Source organism: Capricornis sumatraensis, chromosome 9, assembly GCF_032405125.1.
Source record: "Capricornis sumatraensis isolate serow.1 chromosome 9, serow.2, whole genome shotgun sequence".
Classification (NCBI taxonomy): Eukaryota; Metazoa; Chordata; class Mammalia; order Artiodactyla; family Bovidae; genus Capricornis; species Capricornis sumatraensis.
The window spans coordinates 7,066,718-7,088,318 of record NC_091077.1 but is presented as its reverse complement, the minus strand read 5'-3'; the positions used below and the strand labels follow the sequence as shown (position 1 = coordinate 7,088,318).

Genomic DNA, 21,601 nt, shown 5'->3' with positions numbered 1-21,601 from the left:
TGTGTGTAGGCCAGAGGAGGCCGCCAGGGGGCGGCAGAGGCCGAGGAGGGTCCCAGTGCCCTAGGAGGACAGATTCTCAGATCCCTCCGCTTATGGAGGAGGGAATCCAGCTTTTGGAGGTCCAGCTAGGACTCGAATCCAGTGGTCAGAGCCTCCAGATGACAAAGTGTGGGTTTCTTGAGGGCATGACCCGAAACAAGGGACTCCCCCTTCCTCTGTACCTCTGATCTCATTTGTGGGACATGCCAGACACTATTTCCCCAGGTAGTCACGTCCTTCCATTTTTTGGGAACATGGTCATAGACAGCCCCTCTGCCATGACCGCCATTTTACACTGAATGTCTGACACAGCGTAGACTCTCAATGCATGTTCGGTGAGGAACCAATGAATACATGAAGAAATGAATGAATGAGGTACTTGTTCTGTGCCAGGCTTGTGTTATACAGGTTCCGTTTGCTCCTCTGAGGCAAGGGCTATTTTATGCCCGTTTACAGATGGGGAAACTGAGGCCCAGAGAGACGCAAAGTCTCCCTCAAATATGGATGGCATTCAGGACTTGAAGGAACCTGTTGCCTTCCACTCAACTTAGCCTTAGGGCCGGGTTTGGTGATGCCCTCCTGCTAGGCTCTAGAGAAATGGAGAGGGTCAAAGTACCAATTGAGGGAGGGGTTCAAGCAGAGAAAGTTTTCCCTATGGGACCCTGAAACCTTGAAAGTAAGCCCAGTTCTGTGGGTGAGTGAGCTCCCCTTAGCTCAGGGTACAAAAGCACAACGGGGATCTGAATGCTGGGCCACCGCTCCCAGAGGTGTGGCCCTGGGCGAGTGACATGCCAACTTTGAACCTCGGTTTCCCCACCTGTCCAAGGGAGACATTAACAGTTTATGGTCAGCGGAAAGTGCCCCCACAAAGCAGGGGGAAAAGGGGCATTTGGGAGCCTCCCCCCACCCCCCAGCAGCCACCTAAGTGTCCTGTCCTGGCCCATCTGACGGAGTACAGGGCGGAAAGGGTGCGGGTCCTGCCCGCCCCAGGTCTGGGGGCGGAGTCTCGCCGACCCGGAGCCCAATAAATCCGCGGCCCGCCGCCGCCGGGAGCTGCCCCTTTAAGCCCCACCGAGACCTCCTGCTGCCAGCCCTGAGCACAGCTCCCAAGGACGGGGACAGACGTCCGGGCGGGGGACGTACCGCTTGCACTGGGCGCCTGGACGCAGGGAGAGGCCAGGTGGACGGACAGACAGACGCGAGGACGAAGGGGGTGACAGGGAGGCAGACGAGCTGCATCGAGGAGCCACAGTTTTCTCGCCCAGGGAGCCCCGGGCCGCGGGGGCGACCAAAGGGGACAGGCGCGCGGTGTCGCTGCCGCCGCTGAGCATCCTGCTACCTGCGCGCTGTCTTGCCTCCTCGGCCGCTGCCAACTTCCCTCAGCCGAGACACGCGGGGTGGCTGGAAGGGGCCGAGGACGCGCCTGTCCCCTCCCGCGCGCCTCATGGCCACCGTCGAGGCAAAGGAGCGGGCCACGTTCGGAGCTTGGGACTACGGGGTCTTCGCCCTTATGCTCCTGGTGTCCACCGGCATCGGGCTGTGGGTCGGGGTAGCGCGAGGCGGGCAGCGCAGCGCCGAGGACTTCTTCACCGGGGGTCGGCGCCTGTCCGCCCTGCCGGTGGGCCTCTCGCTGGCCGCCAGCTTCATGTCGGCGGTGCAGGTGCTGGGGGTGCCAGCCGAGGCCTACCGCTATGGCCTCAAGTTCCTCTGGATGTGCCTGGGACAGCTGCTCAACTCTCTGCTCACTGCCCTGCTCTTCCTGCCGATCTTCTACCGCCTGGGCCTCACCAGCACCTACGAGGTACTGGGCAGGCGCCCGGAGGGCCCGAGGACCTGCCTGACTGGGAACGCGGGGACGCGGCAGGGGAGGCCCTAAGGCCCTGAACCGTGGTGCAGGGGGCCGCAGGCGGGCTCTCGGGGGCTGTAACTGGGGAGCCTCCGAGATGGACAGGTGGGGACGGTTCTGGGAAGAAGCCGCAGGCAGTGAGGCCGGGGCAGGAAGGAGGAAGAGGAGCCGGCGTCCTGGTTCTCTTGGGTGGAAACTCGCTCAGGGCGGAGCCAGGCTCGGCCAGGGGCGCGCTCACACGTGGACAGGCACTCATCTGCCCCCCCAGCCCGCAAGCCTGGGCTTGCGTCCATCAGAGTGACTGCCTGGCGGCAGGCTCCGGATTCGAAATCCGACTTCCCCGCAGCTTGCTTCCTACCTTCCACAAGGGGTTGCCTCTCCGCTCGGGTTGCCCAAGACTCGCTCCGGGGCAGTGAGCACGAAGATTAAAATCTTGACCGGTCGTACAGCAGACAGCCAGTCACAGGCACTGTCTGTATCTTGAGAAAGTTGACTCGGAGCGGCGGCAGCCCCAGGGGAACGATCAGACATGAGTGGGAGCGTGTGGGACCAATGTGTGCACGCTTGATGGTGCAGTCCTACGGGCACACGCCGTATGCACAGGCGCGGGGATGGCGAGTGTGCACAAGTGTGTGCAGATAGATTGGAAAGGGTGCTTGGAGGGAGCCCTCCGCCCCCCTCTCCGCCGTGGGCACGAGTGTGGAGTTGGCCTCCGATGGGCGGGCAGAAGCCAAGAGTGCGGGTGAAGGACCCAGAAGCCTCGGGTCCCTGAATGGGGACTCTCCAGCTGACCACGAACCCTCGGCTTCTCCTTGTAGTACCTAGAGATGCGCTTCAGCCGCGCTGTGCGGCTCTGCGGGACTCTGCAGTACCTGGTGGCTACAGTGAGTGGCCTCGGCCCCGCGCTCGCCCCCAGGGTCCAGCTCGGGTCAAATATCGGACGGTCACGCCCACAACCCCGATCCCACACCCCTCACGACCCCACTCCCACTCTGCGAAGCCTTGTCCAGGCCCCGCCCACAACCCTTCTGGCCCCTCCCACAATCCTTCTGGCCCCTCCCCAGGAGGCTCTGTTTGCAAGTCCGGCCCGCAGGCCTCTCGCAGACCTCCTGCCTGACCCCACCCGGATCCCGCGTGGCCCTGCCCATCTGCCCTCAGTCAAGTACCCCAACCGGCCTCCTCCCTCTAGCTCCTTCCTAATACCCTCTTCGCACAGGTGCCCCCCAGCCTCCCTGCCCTTGCCCTCTATCTGCAGATGCTGTACACCGGCATAGTGATCTACGCCCCCGCGCTCATCCTGAACCAAGGTTTGAATCGGCGGGGATGGGGAGCGGTGGTGGCGGGAAGGAACAAAGGCTTAGAGACTTGCCGGGGTGAGGGGAGGGACAGCTCTAGGAGAGGAGAATCCTACTTGACTCCCCAAAAGGCCCCAGGACAGTGAAAGCCAAGCTTTCGGCCTGCAAACTGACCTAACAGGAGGGTCTCCTTGCAGTGACAGGGCTGGACATCTGGGCATCGCTCCTGTCTACCGGAGTCATCTGCACCTTCTACACTGCTGTGGTGACTGTCCCTCTCCCCCCACCCCGCGTGGGGCTGCATGCCCCGAGCGGGAGAGACCCTGGGCAGGCCCATTCGCTCCCCTCCCTTCCCTTTCTCCAGAGGAAGACTGTGTCCCAACTGGGCCTACTTCCTCATCTTTATTATGAAAGGTGATTTGAAAGGCTTATTGCTGAAAGTCCAAGGATACGGCATGGCTGGATCCAGGGGCCACAACAGAGCCCTCTGTGTTCTCTCCCATCTGTTAAGAACCTCATTAGCTCTGGGCTTCCATCTCTTTGGGCTTCATTCTAGCAGAAAGTGAGTTCCTTTTTCAGGATGGACTGACCGAAGTCCCAGGAGGGTTCTGTCTGGCTCTGGTATTCAGTAAAGGATGAGCCATTCGCAGAGGTTTGGGGAGCTAGGATGTTCTGGATATTCCTGGAGTTGGGAGCAGGATTAGCCTCACCTGAATGACCTGCAAGCGTGGAAGGGGCTTCTCCAAAGGAAACCGAGGAGCTGCCAAGGGAAGGCAAAGATGTGAAGGCTAGATGGGTAAAAACAACAGCTAATAATAACAGTAGTAGTAATAGTGATAATAATAGTGGCAGCCATCATTCACTGAACACTTGTATGCACTTCCAAATATTTTTCTTGTATTAATTAATCTATTCCTTGCAATGATACCCTGAAGAAGGTACTATTATTAACCCCATTTTACAGATGATGAAACTGAGGCAGAGAAGACCATTGGTCCCAGCCGTTACTGGAGGCCAGGCCAAATCCCGCCAGCTCCCCTGCCTGACTCCTCCTCCCTCCCACCTCTGCTCTGTCCTACCGGCCGCAGACAGATCCCCATCTGACCCCCTATCTCCCTCTCTGTCACACCTTGCAGGGCGGCATGAAGGCTGTGATCTGGACCGACGTGTTTCAGGTCTTGGTGATGCTGAGTGGTTTCTGGGTTGTCCTGGCTCGTGGAACTGTGCTCGTGGGTGGACCTGGGCGAGTACTCGAGCTTGCCAAGAACCACTCCCGGATCAACCTGATGGAGTACGTGAAAATGTAGAGGAAGACACGGCAGAGTGATGGAGCTGGCATCTCTGCCCTGGGAGAAGCCCGCCAATGCCGCCTCCCCCAGGAAGCCCTTCCTACTCCCCTCCCCAGCCAGAAAACCTAGCCAAAACCCTGGCTCCCCCTCTCTGGGAATTGAAGGCTCTCAAGATCCCAGTTAGGCACAGAAAAAAAAAAAAAGTTTTTTGGATACATGTGGATGACTCAATAAACCCATGAACTTTTAATCTGGCAAACTCCTGTTCGCACTTCAAAACCTAGCCCCAAATGTCCCTTTAAGACCCATCAGGTCCAGAATAGGCATCTGGGGCCACTTGGGAGGGCGAAGTCAGTGTAGCATTCCCACGTGGCTGACTTGCCCCGTCCTCATCCAGCTTTGACCTGGACCCGAGGAGCCGCTACACGTTCTGGACTTTTGCTGTGGGTGGCACGTTGGTGTGGCTCTCGATGTACGGGGTGAACCAAGCACAGGTGCAGCGCTACGTGGCCTGTCGCACGGAGAAGCAAGCCAAGCTGTGAGTATTTGGCAGGGTGCCTCTGGGACGTGCCAGCCCCTCCCTCCAGTCCTGCGACCACCTCTCCCCTCCAGGGCCGTGCTCATCAACCAGCTGGGCCTGTTCCTGATCGTGTCCAGCGCTGCCGCCTGCGGCGTCGTCATGTTCACGTTCTACCTTGACTGTGACCCTCTCCTGGCGGGGCGCATCTCTGCCCCAGACCAGGTGAGTCTGGCCCAGGCTCCCTAGGCCCCTCCTCTCCACCCACCCGCACTGTGAGCCTCTGGGCGAGTCTCTGGGGGTGAAGGTGGAAAAGCATTCCGAGTGGAGAGACAGTCTGTGCAAACGCCCAGAGGCAGGAAAGAACTCAACACAGAGGAGGAGCTGGGAGGGGCGCAATGTTATGGGGCAGGGGGGGCCATTTCAGACTCCTTGAGGGGTATCAAGGAGGCCATGGGACCACAGCGCAGCATGAAAGGATGACACTATCAATAACGACCAGCTCTCACGTCCCAAGTACCTACACTGTGCCTCATGCCCCTTCACAAGCAGTTAGTTTCCCACCAAAATCTTTCAACATGTGATGAGGCCAAGACTGCCATGGCCCTTGATTTACAGATGAGTAAACTGAGGCAGGAGATCAGAAGTAAAGCAATTGCCTGAGGTCCACAGGCAAGTCAGGGGTAGCACCAAGGCCCGGACCCAGACGTGCTCACTCTGGGGGGAGCTCTGACCATGGGGTTCAGAGTCCACGGGGTCGGATCCCAGACTGCCTGTGTAACCTCAAGCAAGGAGTGACCCTCTTTGGCCTCACTGGCTTCATCAGTAAAGTGGGAATGACCCAGGATCGCAGAGTCAGTCAACAAACACGCACTGAGTGCCCACTGAGTCTGGTCTGTACTGGGTGTTGGGACTGTGCAGCGTGAGGACAGATAGATGCCCTTACCCTTGGGGCATTGCTGTCCTGGAGGCTGACCCCTGACTCCCTTCAGTACATGCCCCTGCTGGTGCTGGACATCTTTGAGGACCTGCCTGGAGTCCCTGGGCTCTTTCTGGCCTGTGCCTACAGTGGCACCCTCAGGTGAGTGACCCTGCTCTCTCACTTGGCCACATTTGAGCCCCTGGGGCCTCATTGTAATGTTCTGAGCACGTCCAGAGTATACTGCTCAGTCCTCAGTAAGTGGGGTCCAATGGAAGGCATACCCTGGGCACAAGGACCCCAGATCCGGGGTCTTTACCCATTATTGCCCGCCAGGGTTACACTTGATTCCTTTCCCTTTCTTCTTTCTGTTCTCCCTCCCTCAAACAAATGTTTGTCGAGTGCCTGTGGGGCAGGTACTGCTGTTCTGAATACTGGGGCACAGTGGTCCCCCACTTCCGCCCTCAGGGGCCTCATGCTCTGGCAGTTTCAGAGCTCCCCTGAGTTCTGGTCGCATCGCTGCTCCTGCTGTGACCAGAGTCTGTGTGGCCCTTCTCTGCACCCCATCACTGCTTTGTAATGAGACCTTGTGTCATTCATGTCCTCGGTCATGAGTGTCCTTGCCGCCGTGAGGGTATCTCAGGTCTGCGGGGGAGTACGGAGGCAGACCTCTCCTCTGCTCTTGAGGGATTCTGTTGCCCAGGCCTCTGCCCTTGGGCTGGGCTGGGTCCTGGCAGGCCAGTTGGTGTGGGTAGCTGAGGGCCTCCTCCAGCAGGTAAGCCCTGGGGGCAAGAGGCGGCCAGTCCCTGAGGACGCCCCCCTCTTTTGCACGCCCCTCTTCCAGCACTGCGTCCACCAGCATCAACGCCATGGCTGCCGTCACTGTGGAGGACCTCATCAAACCTCGGCTGCCGAGCCTGGCCCCTCGGAGACTGGTCATCATCTCCAAGGGGCTCTGTGAGTTGGGGGGCCCTGGGTGGGGGGCCGGGGCAGCCTCCCCCCACTGACAGAGCCATCCTCATCTGCTACAGCGCTCATCTACGGCTCAGCTTGTCTCACTGTGGCGGCTCTGTCGTCCCTGCTGGGGGGCGGTGTCCTCCAGGTAAGTACCTCCCCCCCACAATCTTCCCAAGAGGTGAGGCATCATCTTCTTTGAGACTCAGAGAAGGTTATACATGTCAATGGCAGAACTGAATTCTGACATGCCACCAGCAGGATGGCCGCCGCCTGGCCTGAAACAGGGATGCTGGGAGGGGGGAGTAGTGACCTGAGGGCAAGAAGGGCCTCCTGCTGGCATGGTCGTGGAGCCAGATTTGTCAAGAGAGCGAATCCGCATCTTTGGGAGAGAGATAAGAATAGGGCATCCCTTCCCCTTTAGAGAAACTGAGGCATAGAGGAGTCTCAAGACCGCCAGTGGAGTTCCCCGGGTCTTCCTTTCCCAGCGGGTAAACTGAGGCTAGGAAAGGTGGGACGACTCGTCTTCAGTCGCCCTCCCACCCACTCCCCCAGGGCTCCTTCACCGTCATGGGAGTCATCAGCGGCCCTCTCCTCGGAGCCTTCATCCTGGGGATGTTCGTCCCCGCCTGCAATACACCGGTGAGTATTAATACGCGGGCGAGGGACTAGGAGTGCGAGTGGGTCAACATCGACCCCCGCTGACACTGGGTCCCTCACCAGGGCGTCCTGTCCGGGCTGGCCGTGGGCTTGGCGCTGTCGCTGTGGGTGGCCGTGGGCGCCACTCTGTACCCGCCTAGCGCGCAGTCCATGGGGGTCCTTCCGTCGTCAGCGTCCGGCTGTGCTGCGCCCTCAGCCAACGCCTCTGGTCTCCTGGACCCTCTTCTCACTGCCAACGCCTCCAGCAGGGTCTCCAGGTGAACTCTGAGCGGGGAAGCGTGGCCAGAGAGAGTGTGGTTGCGGAGGGATCCTGAAGCTGAGTCCCTACTGGGAAGGAGCCGGTGCGGGGCGGGGCTTGGGCGTAGGGCATTCTCCGCAGCAGGAAGAGAAAGTGCAAGTCTCTGAGGCCAGAGTTCAGTGTAGTGCATTCCAACTATGGTGAGGTTAGAGTGGATTTAATGGCCGAAGAAAGGATAGGAGATGAGGTTCAACCAGAGAAATTGGATTCTTTTTAAACTGTGATATCATTTACAGACCATAAAATTAGCCATTTAACAGTGGTTTTTAGTATATTCACCAGGTTATCCAATCATCACCACTATCTCAAGAACATTTTCATTACCTCAAAAACAAAAAACACAAAAGCCCAAAACCGTATACAATTTCGCAGTCACTGCCCATTTCCACCTCCCTCTAGCCCCTGACTTCCCTGGAGGCTCAGATGGTAAAGAATTTGCCTGCAATGTGGAAGACATGGGTTCGATCCCTGGGTTGGGAAGATCCCCTGGAGAAGGAAATGGCTACCTACTCCAGTATTCTGGCCTGGAGAATTCTATGGACTGTATAATCCACGGGGTCACAAATGGTGGGACAGGACTGAGCGGCTTTCACTTCTAGCCCCAGGCAACCACTAATCTACCTTCTGTCGCTGTGGCCTTGCCTGCTGAGGACATTTCGTATATATGGAATTGTGCACCGTATGACCTGTTGCACCCAGCTGCCTTCACTCAGAATGATGTTTTAAAGGATTGTCTACACTGGAGTGTGTTCAGTGCTTCATTCTTTTATGACCTCATAGTATTTCACTGGAGGGATGGACCAGTTTGGTTTATCCTTCATCAGTTGATGGACATTTGGGTAGTTTCTACTTTTTGGTGATTGTGACTAGTGCTGCTATGAACATTTGTGTACAAGTGCTGGTATGGACATGTATTTTCTTTTTTCTTGGTATATACCTAGGAGTAGAATTGCTGGGTCATATGGTAGTTCTATATTTAGCTTTTAAGAAAACACCAGGTTATTTTGCATAGCCGCTGCATCTTTTTACATTCCTACCAGAAATATATAAAGATTCCAACTTCTCCACATCCTTGCCAATACTTTTATTATCCCCTTCTTTTTTCTGAGTTCTAACCATCCTGCTGGGTATGAGATAATACTCATTGTGGTTTTGACTTGCATTTCCCCAGTGACTAATGATGTCAACAGTCTTTTCACGTGCCTGTTGGCCATACTTATATCTTCTTTGGACAAATGTCTTCTCAAATCCCTTGCTCATTTTTAAATCGGGTCATTTGTCTTTTCATATTGAGTTCTAATTTATATGTTCTTTATATCTTTATTCTTGATATTAGATCTTTATCAGATATATGATTTGCAAATGACTTCTCCCATTCTCTGGGTTATCTTTTCATTCTGTGGACAGTATCCTTTGATACACAAAAGTTTTCCATTTGGATAAAGTCCAATTTATCCTTTTTTTTTTTTTTTTTTTACTGGTGCGGGTTTCCATTTCCTGCTCCAGGGGATCTTCCTGACCCAGGGATCAAACCTGCTTCTCCTGCATTGGCAGGTGGGTTCGTTACCACTGAGCCACCTGGGAAGTCCCTCTATGTTTTGTTTGGCCATGCTGTGCTGTTTGCGAGATCTTAGTTCCCTGACTAGGGGTTAGACACAAGCCGTCAGTAGTTAAAGCATGGAATCCTAACCACTAGACCATCAGGGAATTACCTCCGTTTTCTTTGGCTGCTTGAGCTTTTGGTGTCATATCTAAGAAAACATTGCCAAACCCATGGTCATAAAGATTCATGCCTGTTTTCTTCTTAGAGCTTCATTTGCTTTGATTCTGAGGGTGATAAGCAGAAGCAGGAGGCAACCTGAGTTACATTTTATTTGTATGTGCTCAGTCATGTCCAGCTCTTTGCAACTGTAGTGGACTGTAGTGTGCCATGGAATTTTCCAGGCAGGAATACTGGAGTGGGTTGCCATTTTCTCCTCCAGGGCATCCTGACCTAGGGATGAAACCCACGTCTCTTGCACCTCCTGCACTGGCAGGCAGATTCTTTACTGCGCCACCTAGGAAGCCCTGAGTTACATTTTAGTAATGTTCCTCTGCTTGTGTGTAGACATTGCCTGAAGGTGTTGGTGGGATAGCAAGAAGGAAGGAGAATTGGCATACGTCCAGACAAGCAGCATGAAGGACTGGGCTGGGTTGTGAGAGTGTAGACAGGAGGAAGCAAATGAGATGGATTTTAGATTCATTCTCATCTCTCTCTCTTAGCTTGGAAATGGACCCTGATCAGCAAACCTTAGCTGACAACTTCTATGCCATTTCCTATCTCTATTATGGTGCCTTGGGTACACTGTGCACTGTGATATGTGGAGCCCTTGTCAGCTGCCTGACAGGTAAGGAGGGCATATGGCATCCTTAGAGGTCACCCTGTCCACCTTCTGCCTCTAGGACCCGCAGGGAGGGGAAGGAGGACCGTTCTGTCAGTCAAGCGGCCACTGTATACTAGCCGCATCTGCACCATTTTGCTGCATCGCCTTCATGACACCCTCCACCTTGTGGGACTTGTCCTATTTTGCAAAGGCAGAAACTGAGGCATCCCCTCTCCACCTCCCTATTCCCCCTTCAGCTCCAAAGATAAAGTCTTTGCTGGAGGATGTGGGATGGTGGGGGAGGGGCCACAAGACGCTGTCCTTGGTGCTGAAATATCTTTTCCCCGAAGTCTTGGCAACTCCGCTCCCTTCTGGGAACTCTGAATCCCGTCAAGAAGTGGAAAGAGATGAAAAGAAATCAATAGCGATAAGAGTACCTATTCTCTCTTCCCGAGTCTCAGAATTTCCGTTCACCAGGGCTCTACTGGGTCCTTCTCCAATTCTGGCAATATTCTAGACCCTGGGGACACAGCAGCAAATGGAGCCATGTGCTGGGCCCTCCCGGCCACCCACTGTTGTCTATTACAACCTCTCACTGTGTAGATGAGAAAGTGAGGCCCAGACAGGGGCAGAGACTTGCCAGTGTCCCCAGTGGGTCACTGTCAGATCTGGGTTTGGAAGCCATCAGAGACCTCCCTTTTCCTCCCCAGGGCTTGGTCTCCAGTTTTCCCGCCACCCTCACTAAATAACTCCATTTTCTCTCTGCCCCCTCAGGCCCCACCAAGCGCAGTGCCCTGGGTCCTGGTCTGCTCTGGTGGGACCTCATGCGGCAGACAGCATCAGTGGCCCCCAAGGAAGAGGTGGCCTCCCTGGATGACGGTTTGATGAAGGTCAGTCTCAGGGTTGGGATCCCAGAGCAGGGGGAGGGGCAGTGAAGTGGCTTCAGGTGCTCTGTGTGTGACCTTAACTCAGGGAAGTGACCTGGTGAGTCACCGTCTTCGTCTTTCTCAACTTCTTACCGCCAGTGGAAAGGCTCAGCCGGAAGCTAGTGCATCTTCAACGCTTTCTATTACTCACTTTAACAAGGACTGAGCAGACTTTCATACTGTTCATTTTCATTGTATCTGTTTTTACAACTACCTCCAGTCTATGGCAAGTGAAACTGGCTTGTCTTTCAGTTACTGATATAAAGTCTCTCCTGAAAATAAAATTGCTTAATTCAAAAGTGAGTCAACTTAGAAAAAATTTTACGTAAGAAACATGACAGGGGGTAGACCAACATTGACCAGAGCCGTGTGGTTACTATGGGAATACCCTGAGTTTAGGAAACACTGTCCCTGGGGGGTGGGGGTGGTGGTGTCTGATCCAGGTCTGCTCCTGCTTTGGATTCCCTGTTTCATTCCCTTATTTTTTAAGCACTTTCTGTGTACCCAGACATGCTCTGGCAGGAGCAGAAGAAAGCTAAAGCAAGAAAGGAATAGGGTCTAAGCAGGTGGTGAGTATTAGGAAGAAAATAAAACAGGATATGGTGATGGGGGTGGCCTCTTGGATAAGGTGACATTATTAATGCCCAGAATGAGAAGGAGACAACTACTGGGAAATCTGAGGGAAGGGCATTCTTGGTGGAGGGCACAGCAGGTGCAAAGGCCCTGAGGTCAGAGCAGACTCAATGGTGAGGACAGGGATTTGGGATTTGAAGTGTTTTAAAGCTTCCTCCAGCTGCTGTGGGGAAATAATTTATTTTCTTGAAGAATAGGTACAGTCAGAGAAAGGAGAGGTACAGGCATCCATGGGCACATGGATGGGCTGGACCGTAGGTGACACGGCCATGGGGGAGAGAAGTGGATGGAGGTTTTGGAGGCAGAAGGGACAGGACTTGCCAAGGTGACATTGTGCCACTCTTTCCAGGCTCTGCCCTCCCAGGTCTTCTGTCCCCATCTGGAGAATATCTGAGCTGACACAGCAGAAGGGGGGTCTCTGACAGGGACTTTCTTCTCTCCTTCCTGCAGGGTGCTGAGGAGTTGCCCCCTGGAGCCAAGAGGCCTTCTGACTTTCTGCCCACTGATGAGGACCATCTGCTTTACCTGGGTCAGAAGGAGGTGAATGGAGCTGGTTCCAGGACACCAGGCAGTGAACACGACAAAGGTCTTAACCTGCAGGAGACAGACCTCTGAAGCAGTTGAGGACTGACCACCTGGGATGGGACCTCAGGGAGGTCCCATGGGCCAATGGCCTTGGGCTCTGATTGGTTAGGTCACATCATATGCAAATAAACTTGGGGCTGCACAACCCCACCCTATGGGAAGAGGTGAAGCCCCGCCTCCAAAATATCGTCTGATCCTGCTTCCTGCTTCCAGCCAGCCCTGAGTCTTAGATGCTATACCCCTGCCCATTCTCCCAAAACAGCCAGGGTTTTCCCTACCTATAAAAGAAAGAGGTTGGAGTCCCCTCTGGACAACATAGGAACCCCCCAGGCCCAACATTGGGGTCTGAGAAAGACCCCAGGTCTTCCCAGGGAGATATCTGAACCTTAGCAATGATTTTGGAGGTCCTCAGGCTGAAATTCCTGTAACCCACTTCACAGAAAGGGCAATTGAGGCCTGCAAATGGCCACTGACTCAACCAAGGTCACAGAACAAAACAGAGACTCAACTTTCCCTCCTTCATCTCCTCCTTGTTTTCCTCCCTTTGGCCTCTAATCTTGGGAGCAGAAAGACAGGAGAAAGGAAAAATAAGGTTGTCAGCCTTCCTCCTGTGCCTGGACACTTTTACCCATCTCATCCATTAAGGACCTTCTTTACAGAGGAAGAAACTGAGTCTCAGCAAGTCCAGTCAGGGAAGGGATGGGCCTGGGTGCTGCATGATACTGAGGCTCCATTGATGACATGTCACTGGTGTACAGAGTAAGATGGGCCAGGTGAGCTCACGTACCAGAGACGCATCTGACCGTCTGACCCTTGGTTGGACTCTTTGTCCACACACATTAAATAAATGGACGCTTAATGTTCTGTCCTCTCTGAAAAATCATTCTGGCTGTTACCTTAAATCTCAGTCAGATCTGAGTACAAATCTCTGTATCTGTTGCCCCGAGCCTGCAAAGAATAAACCTGAGTATTTCAAGCATCAGAGCAAGGTGATCATTCCTGTACCAGGGTGCATTATACTGTCCTTCCAGACACATAGCTCCCTCTCCCCTCCTCACTCACTCCTGAAGCCTCCCCTCCTCACTGCCCTTTTCACCCCAGCCATGCATCAGCCGCTAGGGTTTCTGAGAGCTGTCTGTACACACCTCTATCCATGCATCTGACATGGTTCCCATGGCCTCCAGGGAACTATGCTCTGCTCACTTAGAAATTGGGGCCCCTGTACCAGGTTCAATATGGTACCCTCAAAATTCATGTCTACCTGGAAACTCAGAATGTAAACTCCATCGAAAATAGGGTCTTGGCAGGTATCCTTAATCGAATTAAGACAAGGTCATACTGGATTGGGATGGGCCCTGAATCCAATGACTGCGTCCTTATTAGAAGAGGAGAAAAAGACAGACACACAAGGAGAAAATCATGAGGACACAGAGGCAGAGATTAATGTATTTACAAGCCAAAGGATGCCAAGGATTGCTGGAGCCACCAGAAGCTGGGAGAAGGGTACCGGAGGGATTCTCTCTTAGAGCCTTCAGAAGAAGCATGGCCCTGCCAACATCTTGATTTCACACTTCAGGCTTCCAGTACTGCTTAAAAAAAAAAAAAAGTATCTATTTTTTTAAGTTGTGGCAGCCTAAGGAAATGAATACATCCTTCCTGATCGCTCAGAGGCCTGAAACTCTCTGCAGGCTGTTTTATGGATACCTTTAGATTTGGACTTAAAAGCGACCATTACAAATTTTGAATCCATGACTGAATAAAGCGGGACAGACTTTGGGCTCAGTGATGGTCCCTCCTCAAAGCAGAGCCTAGATTTGGGGAGAGGCAGTGGTTGGAGCTAAGGCTGCCTAGTGCAGGCAGAACAAGCTGATCTGGCTGCTGTTTTAGACATCCAGCCATGTTGTCCTGGGTATCAGTAGTTCATCTCTCAGTATTGCCGAAAAATACTCCACTGTATGGATGGACCACAGTTTGTTCATTCATTCACTCACGTTCGTATTGCTTCCAGCTTTTGGCTATCGCAAATAAAGTTGCGGCTAAGAACATTAGTGTACAAGCTTTCTAACATACACTTGAATTTCTCTCGGGTCACTTCCTAAGAATGAAATGGCTGGGTCCAGTGGTAGGTGTATGTTTATTTAAGAAACGGTTGGGACTTCCTTGGTGGCTCAGTGGTAAAAACTCAGCTGCCAGTGCAGGAGACACGAGTTCGCTCCCTGGCCTGGGAAGATTCCACATGCCATGGGGTGACTAAGCCTGTGCACCACAGCTAGTGAAGCCGGCCACCCTAGAGCCGGAGCTCTGCGACAAGAGAAGCCCGTGCACCGCAACAGAGTAGCCGCTGCGCGCCACGGTTGGAGGAAGCCCAGGCGCAGTAACAAAGACCGAGCACAGCCAACAAAGTAATCCATTTTGTAAACTGTCAAACTGTCTTCCAAAGTTGTTGATTAATTTTACATTACAAACAAATGTATGAGTTTCAACTGATCAAAATACTTGACAGAACTTACTATGGTCCATCCTTTTAATTTTGCCCATTCCAGTGGCTGTGAGGTAGTATCTCACAGCGGTGTTGAGTTATATTTCTCTGAGAACCGAAGATGTTGAACATCTTTTCACATGCTTGTTATTCATCCATGTAGTTTTGGCCAAGTGTTGATCAAACTTTTGCCCAATTTTTTTTTTCTTTTGCCCAACTTTCAGTTAGATTTTTAAATTTTCTTATTGCTGCAAAAATTATTTTTATATTCTGGATACAAGTTCTTCACTGGTTATATTTTCTTCCAACTTGTGTCTTGCCTCTTCAGTTGCTTAAGATTGCCTGAAAGATAAGAATTGTAGCTTTGATTGACCAGAAATTATCTTTTTTTCCCCCTTTTCGTCTTTGTGGCAAAATTTACATAAAAGTCATGATTTTAACCATTTTTAAGGGGATAGTTCAGTGGCATTAAGTACATTCACATCATGTGCAATCACCACCATCCATCTCTAGAACTTTTTACTGATCTAAAGCTGAAACTCTCTGACCATGGATACGAATTCTCCATTCTCCTCTCTGTCCAGCACCTGGTAGCCACCAGTATATTTTCTCTGTCTATGAGTTTGACTATTCTAGTTCATTTAAGTGGAATCATATGTTATTTGGCCTTTTGTGTCTGGCTTATTTCATTTATAATAATGTCTTCAAGGTTCATTCATACTGTAGCAAGTGTCAGAATTTCCTTCCATTTAAAGGCTGATTAATATTCAATGGTATACATATATCTATTTCCTTTATATATATACACCATATTCCATATTTTATTCATCCATTCACCCATCAGTAGACATCTGGCTTGTTTCCATCTTTTAGCTATTGTGAATAATACTGCTGTGACATTAATAGCAAAATATCTTGTCAATATTTGCTTTCATTTCTTTTGGGATTTTTACCCGGAAGTAGAGAACTGAGGGCTTCCCTGGTGGCTCATTGGTAAAGAATCTGCTTGCAATGCAGGAAACCCTAGTTCAGTCCTTGGGTTGGGAAGATCCCCTGGAGAAGGAAACGGCAGCCCATTCTGGTACTCTTGCCTGGGAAATCCCATGGACAGAGGAGCCTGTTGGGCTACAGTCCACAGAGTTGCAAGAGGCACACATGACTTAGCAGCTAAACCACCAGGAAACTGGATCATATCGTAGTTCTGCTTAATTTTTTTAATACAATTTTCATTCCTATTTTAAATACGGTTTACATTCCCATCAAATATTAACACATAAAAGGAGAAATTGCCAGTAACACAATAATAGTAAGGAATTTTAACACCTCACTTACATCACCTGATATGTCATCCATGCAGAAAATTAATAAGAAAAATCAGCCTTTAGATATGCGGAATCTAAAAAATAAAGCAAGTGAATGAATATAACAAAACAGAAAGAGACTCTTGTGTATAGAAAACAAACTAGTGCTTACCAGTGGGGAGAGGGAAGGCAGGAAGGGTAAGATAGGCGTGGAGGATTAAGAGGTATACTAACATGCATAAAATAAACAAGCTACAAGGATATGCCACAGGGATATAACCAATATTGTATAGCAACTCTAAATGGCGTATAATCTATAAAAATTTGAATCACCGTGTTGTCCATCTGAAACCAATATAATACTATAAACCAACCATACCTCAATAAGAAAAAGGGAAGTAATGCAACTGACTCGGAGGTTTCGGTTTATGTCCTGCAACGTTGTATTCTGAAACTCTGATGAATTTGTTTATGAGTTCCAACAGATTTTTTACAGAATTTTCCATGTTTTCTACGTATGAGATCATGTCATCCGACAAAAGAGATAATATTATTTCTTCTTTTTCAATTTGGATGCCTTTGATTTCTTTTTCATGCCTAATTGCTTCGGCTAGAACTTCCAATACTATGTCAAAAAAAGTAGCAAAAGCAGACATTCTTGTCTTAATTCTGATCTTAGAGGAAAAGCTTTTAGTCTATCACCGTTGAGTATGATGTGAGCTGTGGAGTTTTCGTATGTGGTCTTTATTATATTAAAGTAGTTTCCTTCTATTCTTGGTTTGTTGAGTGTTTTTATAAAAAAAAATTTTTGATTTCTGTCAAATGCTTTTTTCCCCTGCATCAACTGAGATAGTCATGTTGTTTTTTTTCCATTCATTAATGTGGGGTATTATATTGATATTTTCGTATGTTGGACTATCTTTGTATTCCAAGAATAAACCTTGCTTGGTCATGGCGTTTAACCTTTGTACTGTGCTGCTAAAATCAGTTCGCTAGTATTTTGCTGAGAATTTTTGCATCAGTGTTTATAAGAGAGACTGGTCTACACTATTCCTTTTCTATAGTGTTCTTGTCTGGCTTTGGTATCAGGGTAATGCTTTTTTTTTTTTTTTTTAGTTTGATGCCTTTTGTGTTCAATCTATGAAATTTTTGCTTAATTTAAAGTCACGAAGGCCTTCTTAATTTTCTTCTAGAAACTACATTTGGTTTTGTTTTTTAAATATTTATTTAAAATATTTTGCCTGCATTGGGTCTTAATTGTAGCTTGCAGGATCTTTTTGTGGTGTGGGCGCTTAGTTGCCCACAGCATGTGGGATCCTCGTTCTCCAACCAAGGATGGAACCCATGTCTCCTGCATTGGAAGGCAGATTCTTTTTTTGTGTGTGTGTGTGTGGGTTGTTTATTGCAAACTGTTATTATTAAAGTGGTATTTTACAAGTGTTCTTAAGACAGAGGACAGACAGGCTCTGAGCTGGGCCTCGGCTCCAGAGGCACACACCCAGAGGGGAAATGGCACTTGCAGGGAACATGAGCTCAACGGCTGTTCACTTCATAAGCACAGTCGTGCTGGAGTCTTCTCAGGAAGCCTGAGAGGAAAAGAAGGGAGTGGGGACAGCCATGAAGCAGCTGCTTTAAATTCCTAATCTCGCTCCATCCCCACTGTGCACAGGGCCTTTTGGGGCAGGCCTCAGAGCCACCCTGGGGATTGACACAAATCCATCCATGGGCCCAGGCTTCCTGCCAACTCGGGGGGTCTCGGTCATCCTTGTTATCATTCATCACTGATTTACTTTTTCTGTCAGAGATTTCCCAAATTTGTAGCTTAAGAACACCAGCAGGAGGAGAAGCAAGGAATGTTCTTGTTAATATAAATCCACAGCAAGATGGCTTGAGAACTGGGTGTTTCCCACAGTTGGCAGGTATGTGGACAGTTGCCTACATTCTTTATCCATAGGTGCTTGAATGCATAGCAGTTTTGAACATGCAAAGGGTCTGCACTTTTAGGACTTGCTCGTGTTTTTGAGAACCTCTAGAGAGACTCACTGGATCAGAATCAGCCTAGCAGAATGTGGGGACAGGGGAGACTTGGATCCTAAGATCATTCCCAGGAGAAAGGGAGCACTATTTCCAGAAGTAGCAGCAGGGCGGCTGTGCCAAGGCTCTGCCCAAGGATCCAGGTGCCTGGTGTGGAGAGGTGGCTCCTTGCACAGTTTTGGGTTACTGTTTGGGCAAAGAGAAGTCCCAGGCAGTCTCCTGTGCACATTTCCACATGGCCTGCATGAGGCGGGTGAAGCCCATGTCTTTGGGCTTCTCTAAGCCTCTCATCAGCCGTTGCTTCATGATGGAAACAAATTCTTTATTGCTCAGCTCTCCATTGCCATCGCAATTGAAGAGCGCAAACACCACATCACACACGTGATCTGAGAGTTCCACTTTGGCCACCGTCCGGGCCACCTGCTGCATGGTCACTTTATCAAGAGACGCCCCAGCCATATGGTAAAAGCTCAATGCAGTGTCTACATCATTAATATTCTTTAGGAAAGTAAAGAAGTTCTCCACTTCCTGAAATGTCAGCCCCTTTCCCTCTTTGAAGTGCTTCTTGAGCTGCTTCTGCATGGCAGTCAGCTTCTTGGACTGCACTCCACTGTAAGCCAGCAGCATGCCACCAAACTGCCTCTCAGTGATTCTCCCATCCACAGGGTCATGGCGTTCAAACTCCAGCTTCAGAACATCGTGCTGCAGTTTACGCTGAAATTCAAGGAAGTTTTTGATTGTCAGCTTCCCCTTGAGATCAGCTCCAAAAAAGTAGGTTGTGAGGGCTGAACACAAGCCAGACTTGAGGGTGTTACCAGTTGTAGGACGATCTCTGTGACGCATTCCCATGCTGGTTTGGGAGCGAATAATGCTCTGAACCTGTTCAAACTCTTCCATGTCTACTTCTCCATCTCCATTCAAGTCAAACATCTTGAAGGCAATTTCAAAATTTCTCTGAGGAGTCGAAAGAACAGTCGTAAGGAAAATGTAGTCTGAAAAGGATATGAGTCCACATTCTCCAAGGGTGTAAAATATACTGCCTTCATCAGCAAATTTTTCTCGTTCCTGGGCAATTTTCTTTCCATCAAAGCGTTTTATTGTATATTGATCCAGACCCAAGTGTTCTGGTTGTTTTTCATTGGGTGTTATGGATCGCACAAAATCTTCTGGTGTCATAAACACTTCAGATTCACCATGCTCACTGATTACTTTCAAGGTGGCAAAATAGCGGAAGATTTTATCTGGTGTGGAATATGCACGAATCCTATTCTCATATTCCATCACTTTTCTATCTCTGAATCCAGAACGTTTCTTCTTTTTCTCTTCTGGATAAGGCTCAAGACAAACACCTGCAGCCTTTTTTTCAGCATTACAATCTTCCCCTTCCTCTTTACTCTTCCCTTTATCACCAAGTTCACTCTTGATGTTGTTTGCAGATGGTGGAGATTCTGCAAGGGCCCTTTTCCACAAAAGACCAGTACTTGCAGTTACTGCAGATGCTCCAAGAAAAGCCACCATCATTAGCCGTCGGAAGGCAGATTCTTAACCAGTGGACTACGAGGGAAGTCCGTACATTGTTTTAAGTTAAAATTTTGTATGAAACATTTTTCTGTTTCTAACCCCAAGTGAACTACCTTGGCTTTTTTCTTTTTAATCAAATGGAAAAAAAAAAAGTATGGGGTTTTTTCTGGACTCTCTGTTATGACCCACTAGTCTCCTTCTTCATCCCAGGGTTTTGCATCCTCAGCACTACTAATACATGCGGCTGGGTCCTTCTTTGTGGCAAGGACTGTGCATTGTAGGACACTCGGCAGCCTCCTTGCCCTTGACTCACCAGGTGCTAGTAGCACATCATCACCGCCTAGTCTCGACAGCTAAAAATGTCTCCAGACGTTGCCCAGTATCCCCGGAGGGTACAAACCACCCCCCTGGGTGAGAGCCTCTGGTGTATGTCTGTACCAGTACCACCTGTCTTGATTACCAGAACTTTATAGTAAGCCTCAGCAGAAATCAGGGCCTCTGAGCCTTTGAATGACACTACTCAACCCTAGTCCAAAGAAATGGGCTAGTGTGGGTGAGGAACACATCAGAGGTCAGAAAAGTCATTGACATTACAGGGGATAAAAAGACAATCCAGGTGGCCATACTGAGAACCTGGAATCCAGGACATGGTACTTTTCTGTACATGGTACAGAAAACTAGGCAGGTGATAAAAAGATCAGGGTGGGGCTGTCCAGGACTCCAGATAACAGGAAGAAAAAGCAAGTTGCCCAGCGATATCAATAATCAAGTCTCACTTAGATTAAAAAAAGAGAGAGTTTGTGCCAGGATTTCTCAGCCTTGGTACAGTTGACATTCGGGGCAGAAGAATCCTATGGACTGTAGGGTGTTGAGCAGCACCTCTGGTCTAAAGGCCAATAGCATTCTCCCCCCAACCCCTGGCCAGCTGTGACAAAGATGTCTTCAGGCATTGCCAATGTCTGGGGGGGGAGCACAGAGTCATTCCTGGTTAAGCATGACTATTCTATGCCCCAAAGCCCCAAGATAATATATGTAAAGATTTCCTTTTCCATATCATATATTTGATTTTTAAAGTGATTATTATTTTTTTGGTTGCTCTAGGTCTTCTTTGCTCAGTTCAGTTCAGTTCAGTTCAGTCGCTCAGTCGTGTCCGACTCTTTGTGACCCCATGAATCGCAGCATGCCAGGCCTCCCTGTCCATCACCAACTCCCGGAGTTCACTCAGATTCATGTCCATCGAGTCAGTGATGCCATCCAGCCATCTCATCCTGGGTTGTCCCCTTCTCCTCCTGCCCCCAATCCCTCCCAGCATCAGGGTCTTTTCCAATGAGTCAACTCTTCACATGAGGTGGCCAAAGTATTGGAGTTTTAGCCTCAGCATCAATCCTTCCAATGAACACCCAGGACTGATCTCCTTCAGAATGGACTGGTTTGATCTCCTTGTAGTCCAAGGGACTCTCAAGAGTCTTCTCCAACACCACAGTTCAAAAGCATCAATTCTTTGGCACTCAGCCTTCTTCACAGTCCAACTCTCACATCCTTACATGACCACAGGAAAAACCATAGCCTTGACTAGACTAGATGGACCTTTGTTGGCAAAGTAATGTCTCTGCTTTTTAATATGCTATCTAGGTTGGTCATAACTTTCCTTCCAAGGAGTAAGCATCTTTTAATTTCATGGCTGCAGTCACCATCTGTGGTGATTTTGGAGCCCCCCAAAATAAAGTCTGACACTGTTTCCACTGTTTCCCCATCTATTTCCCAGGAAGTGATGGGACCAAATGCCATGATCTTCATTTTCTGAATGTTGAGCTTTAAGCCAATTTTTTCACGCTCCTCTTTCACTTTCATCAAGAGGCTCTTTAGCTCCTCTTCACTTTCTGCCATAAGGGTGGTGTCATCTGCATATCTGAGGTTATTGATATTTCTCCCGGCAATCTTG

General features: G+C 50.1%; 1 protein-coding gene and 1 pseudogene across 1 annotated transcript; one reads left to right on the top strand and one right to left on the bottom strand.

Annotated features, from left to right (window-relative positions):
• Nucleotides 1-1,483: 1,483 nt before the first annotated feature.
• SLC5A5 (solute carrier family 5 member 5) lies at nucleotides 1,484-12,354 on the top strand. Its single transcript, XM_068981220.1, has 15 exons — nucleotides 1,484-1,840; nucleotides 2,704-2,769; nucleotides 3,141-3,192; nucleotides 3,378-3,445; nucleotides 4,317-4,471; nucleotides 4,867-5,007; nucleotides 5,082-5,211; nucleotides 5,979-6,067; nucleotides 6,750-6,862; nucleotides 6,937-7,007; nucleotides 7,415-7,501; nucleotides 7,583-7,776; nucleotides 10,080-10,204; nucleotides 10,955-11,070; nucleotides 12,190-12,354. The coding sequence occupies exons 1-15, from the start codon at nucleotides 1,484-1,486 to the stop codon at nucleotides 12,352-12,354; spliced, it is 1,929 nt and encodes a 642-aa protein (XP_068837321.1).
• Nucleotides 12,355-18,072: 5,718 nt separating this feature from the next.
• On the bottom strand, nucleotides 18,073-19,541 carry LOC138085979 (calcium uptake protein 1, mitochondrial pseudogene; annotated as a pseudogene).
• Between the last annotated feature and the right edge of the window lie 2,060 nt (nucleotides 19,542-21,601).

Coding starts and splice junctions, on each gene's coding strand:
- SLC5A5 (XM_068981220.1), top strand. CDS start 1,484: ATGGCCACCGTCGAGGCAAAGGAGCGGGCCACGTTCGGAGCTTGGGAC. Junction 6,863..6,936: donor CATCATCTCCAAGGGGCTCT/GTGAGTTGGGGG, acceptor CATCTGCTACAG/CGCTCATCTACGGCTCAGCT. Junction 11,071..12,189: donor TGGATGACGGTTTGATGAAG/GTCAGTCTCAGG, acceptor TCCTTCCTGCAG/GGTGCTGAGGAGTTGCCCCC.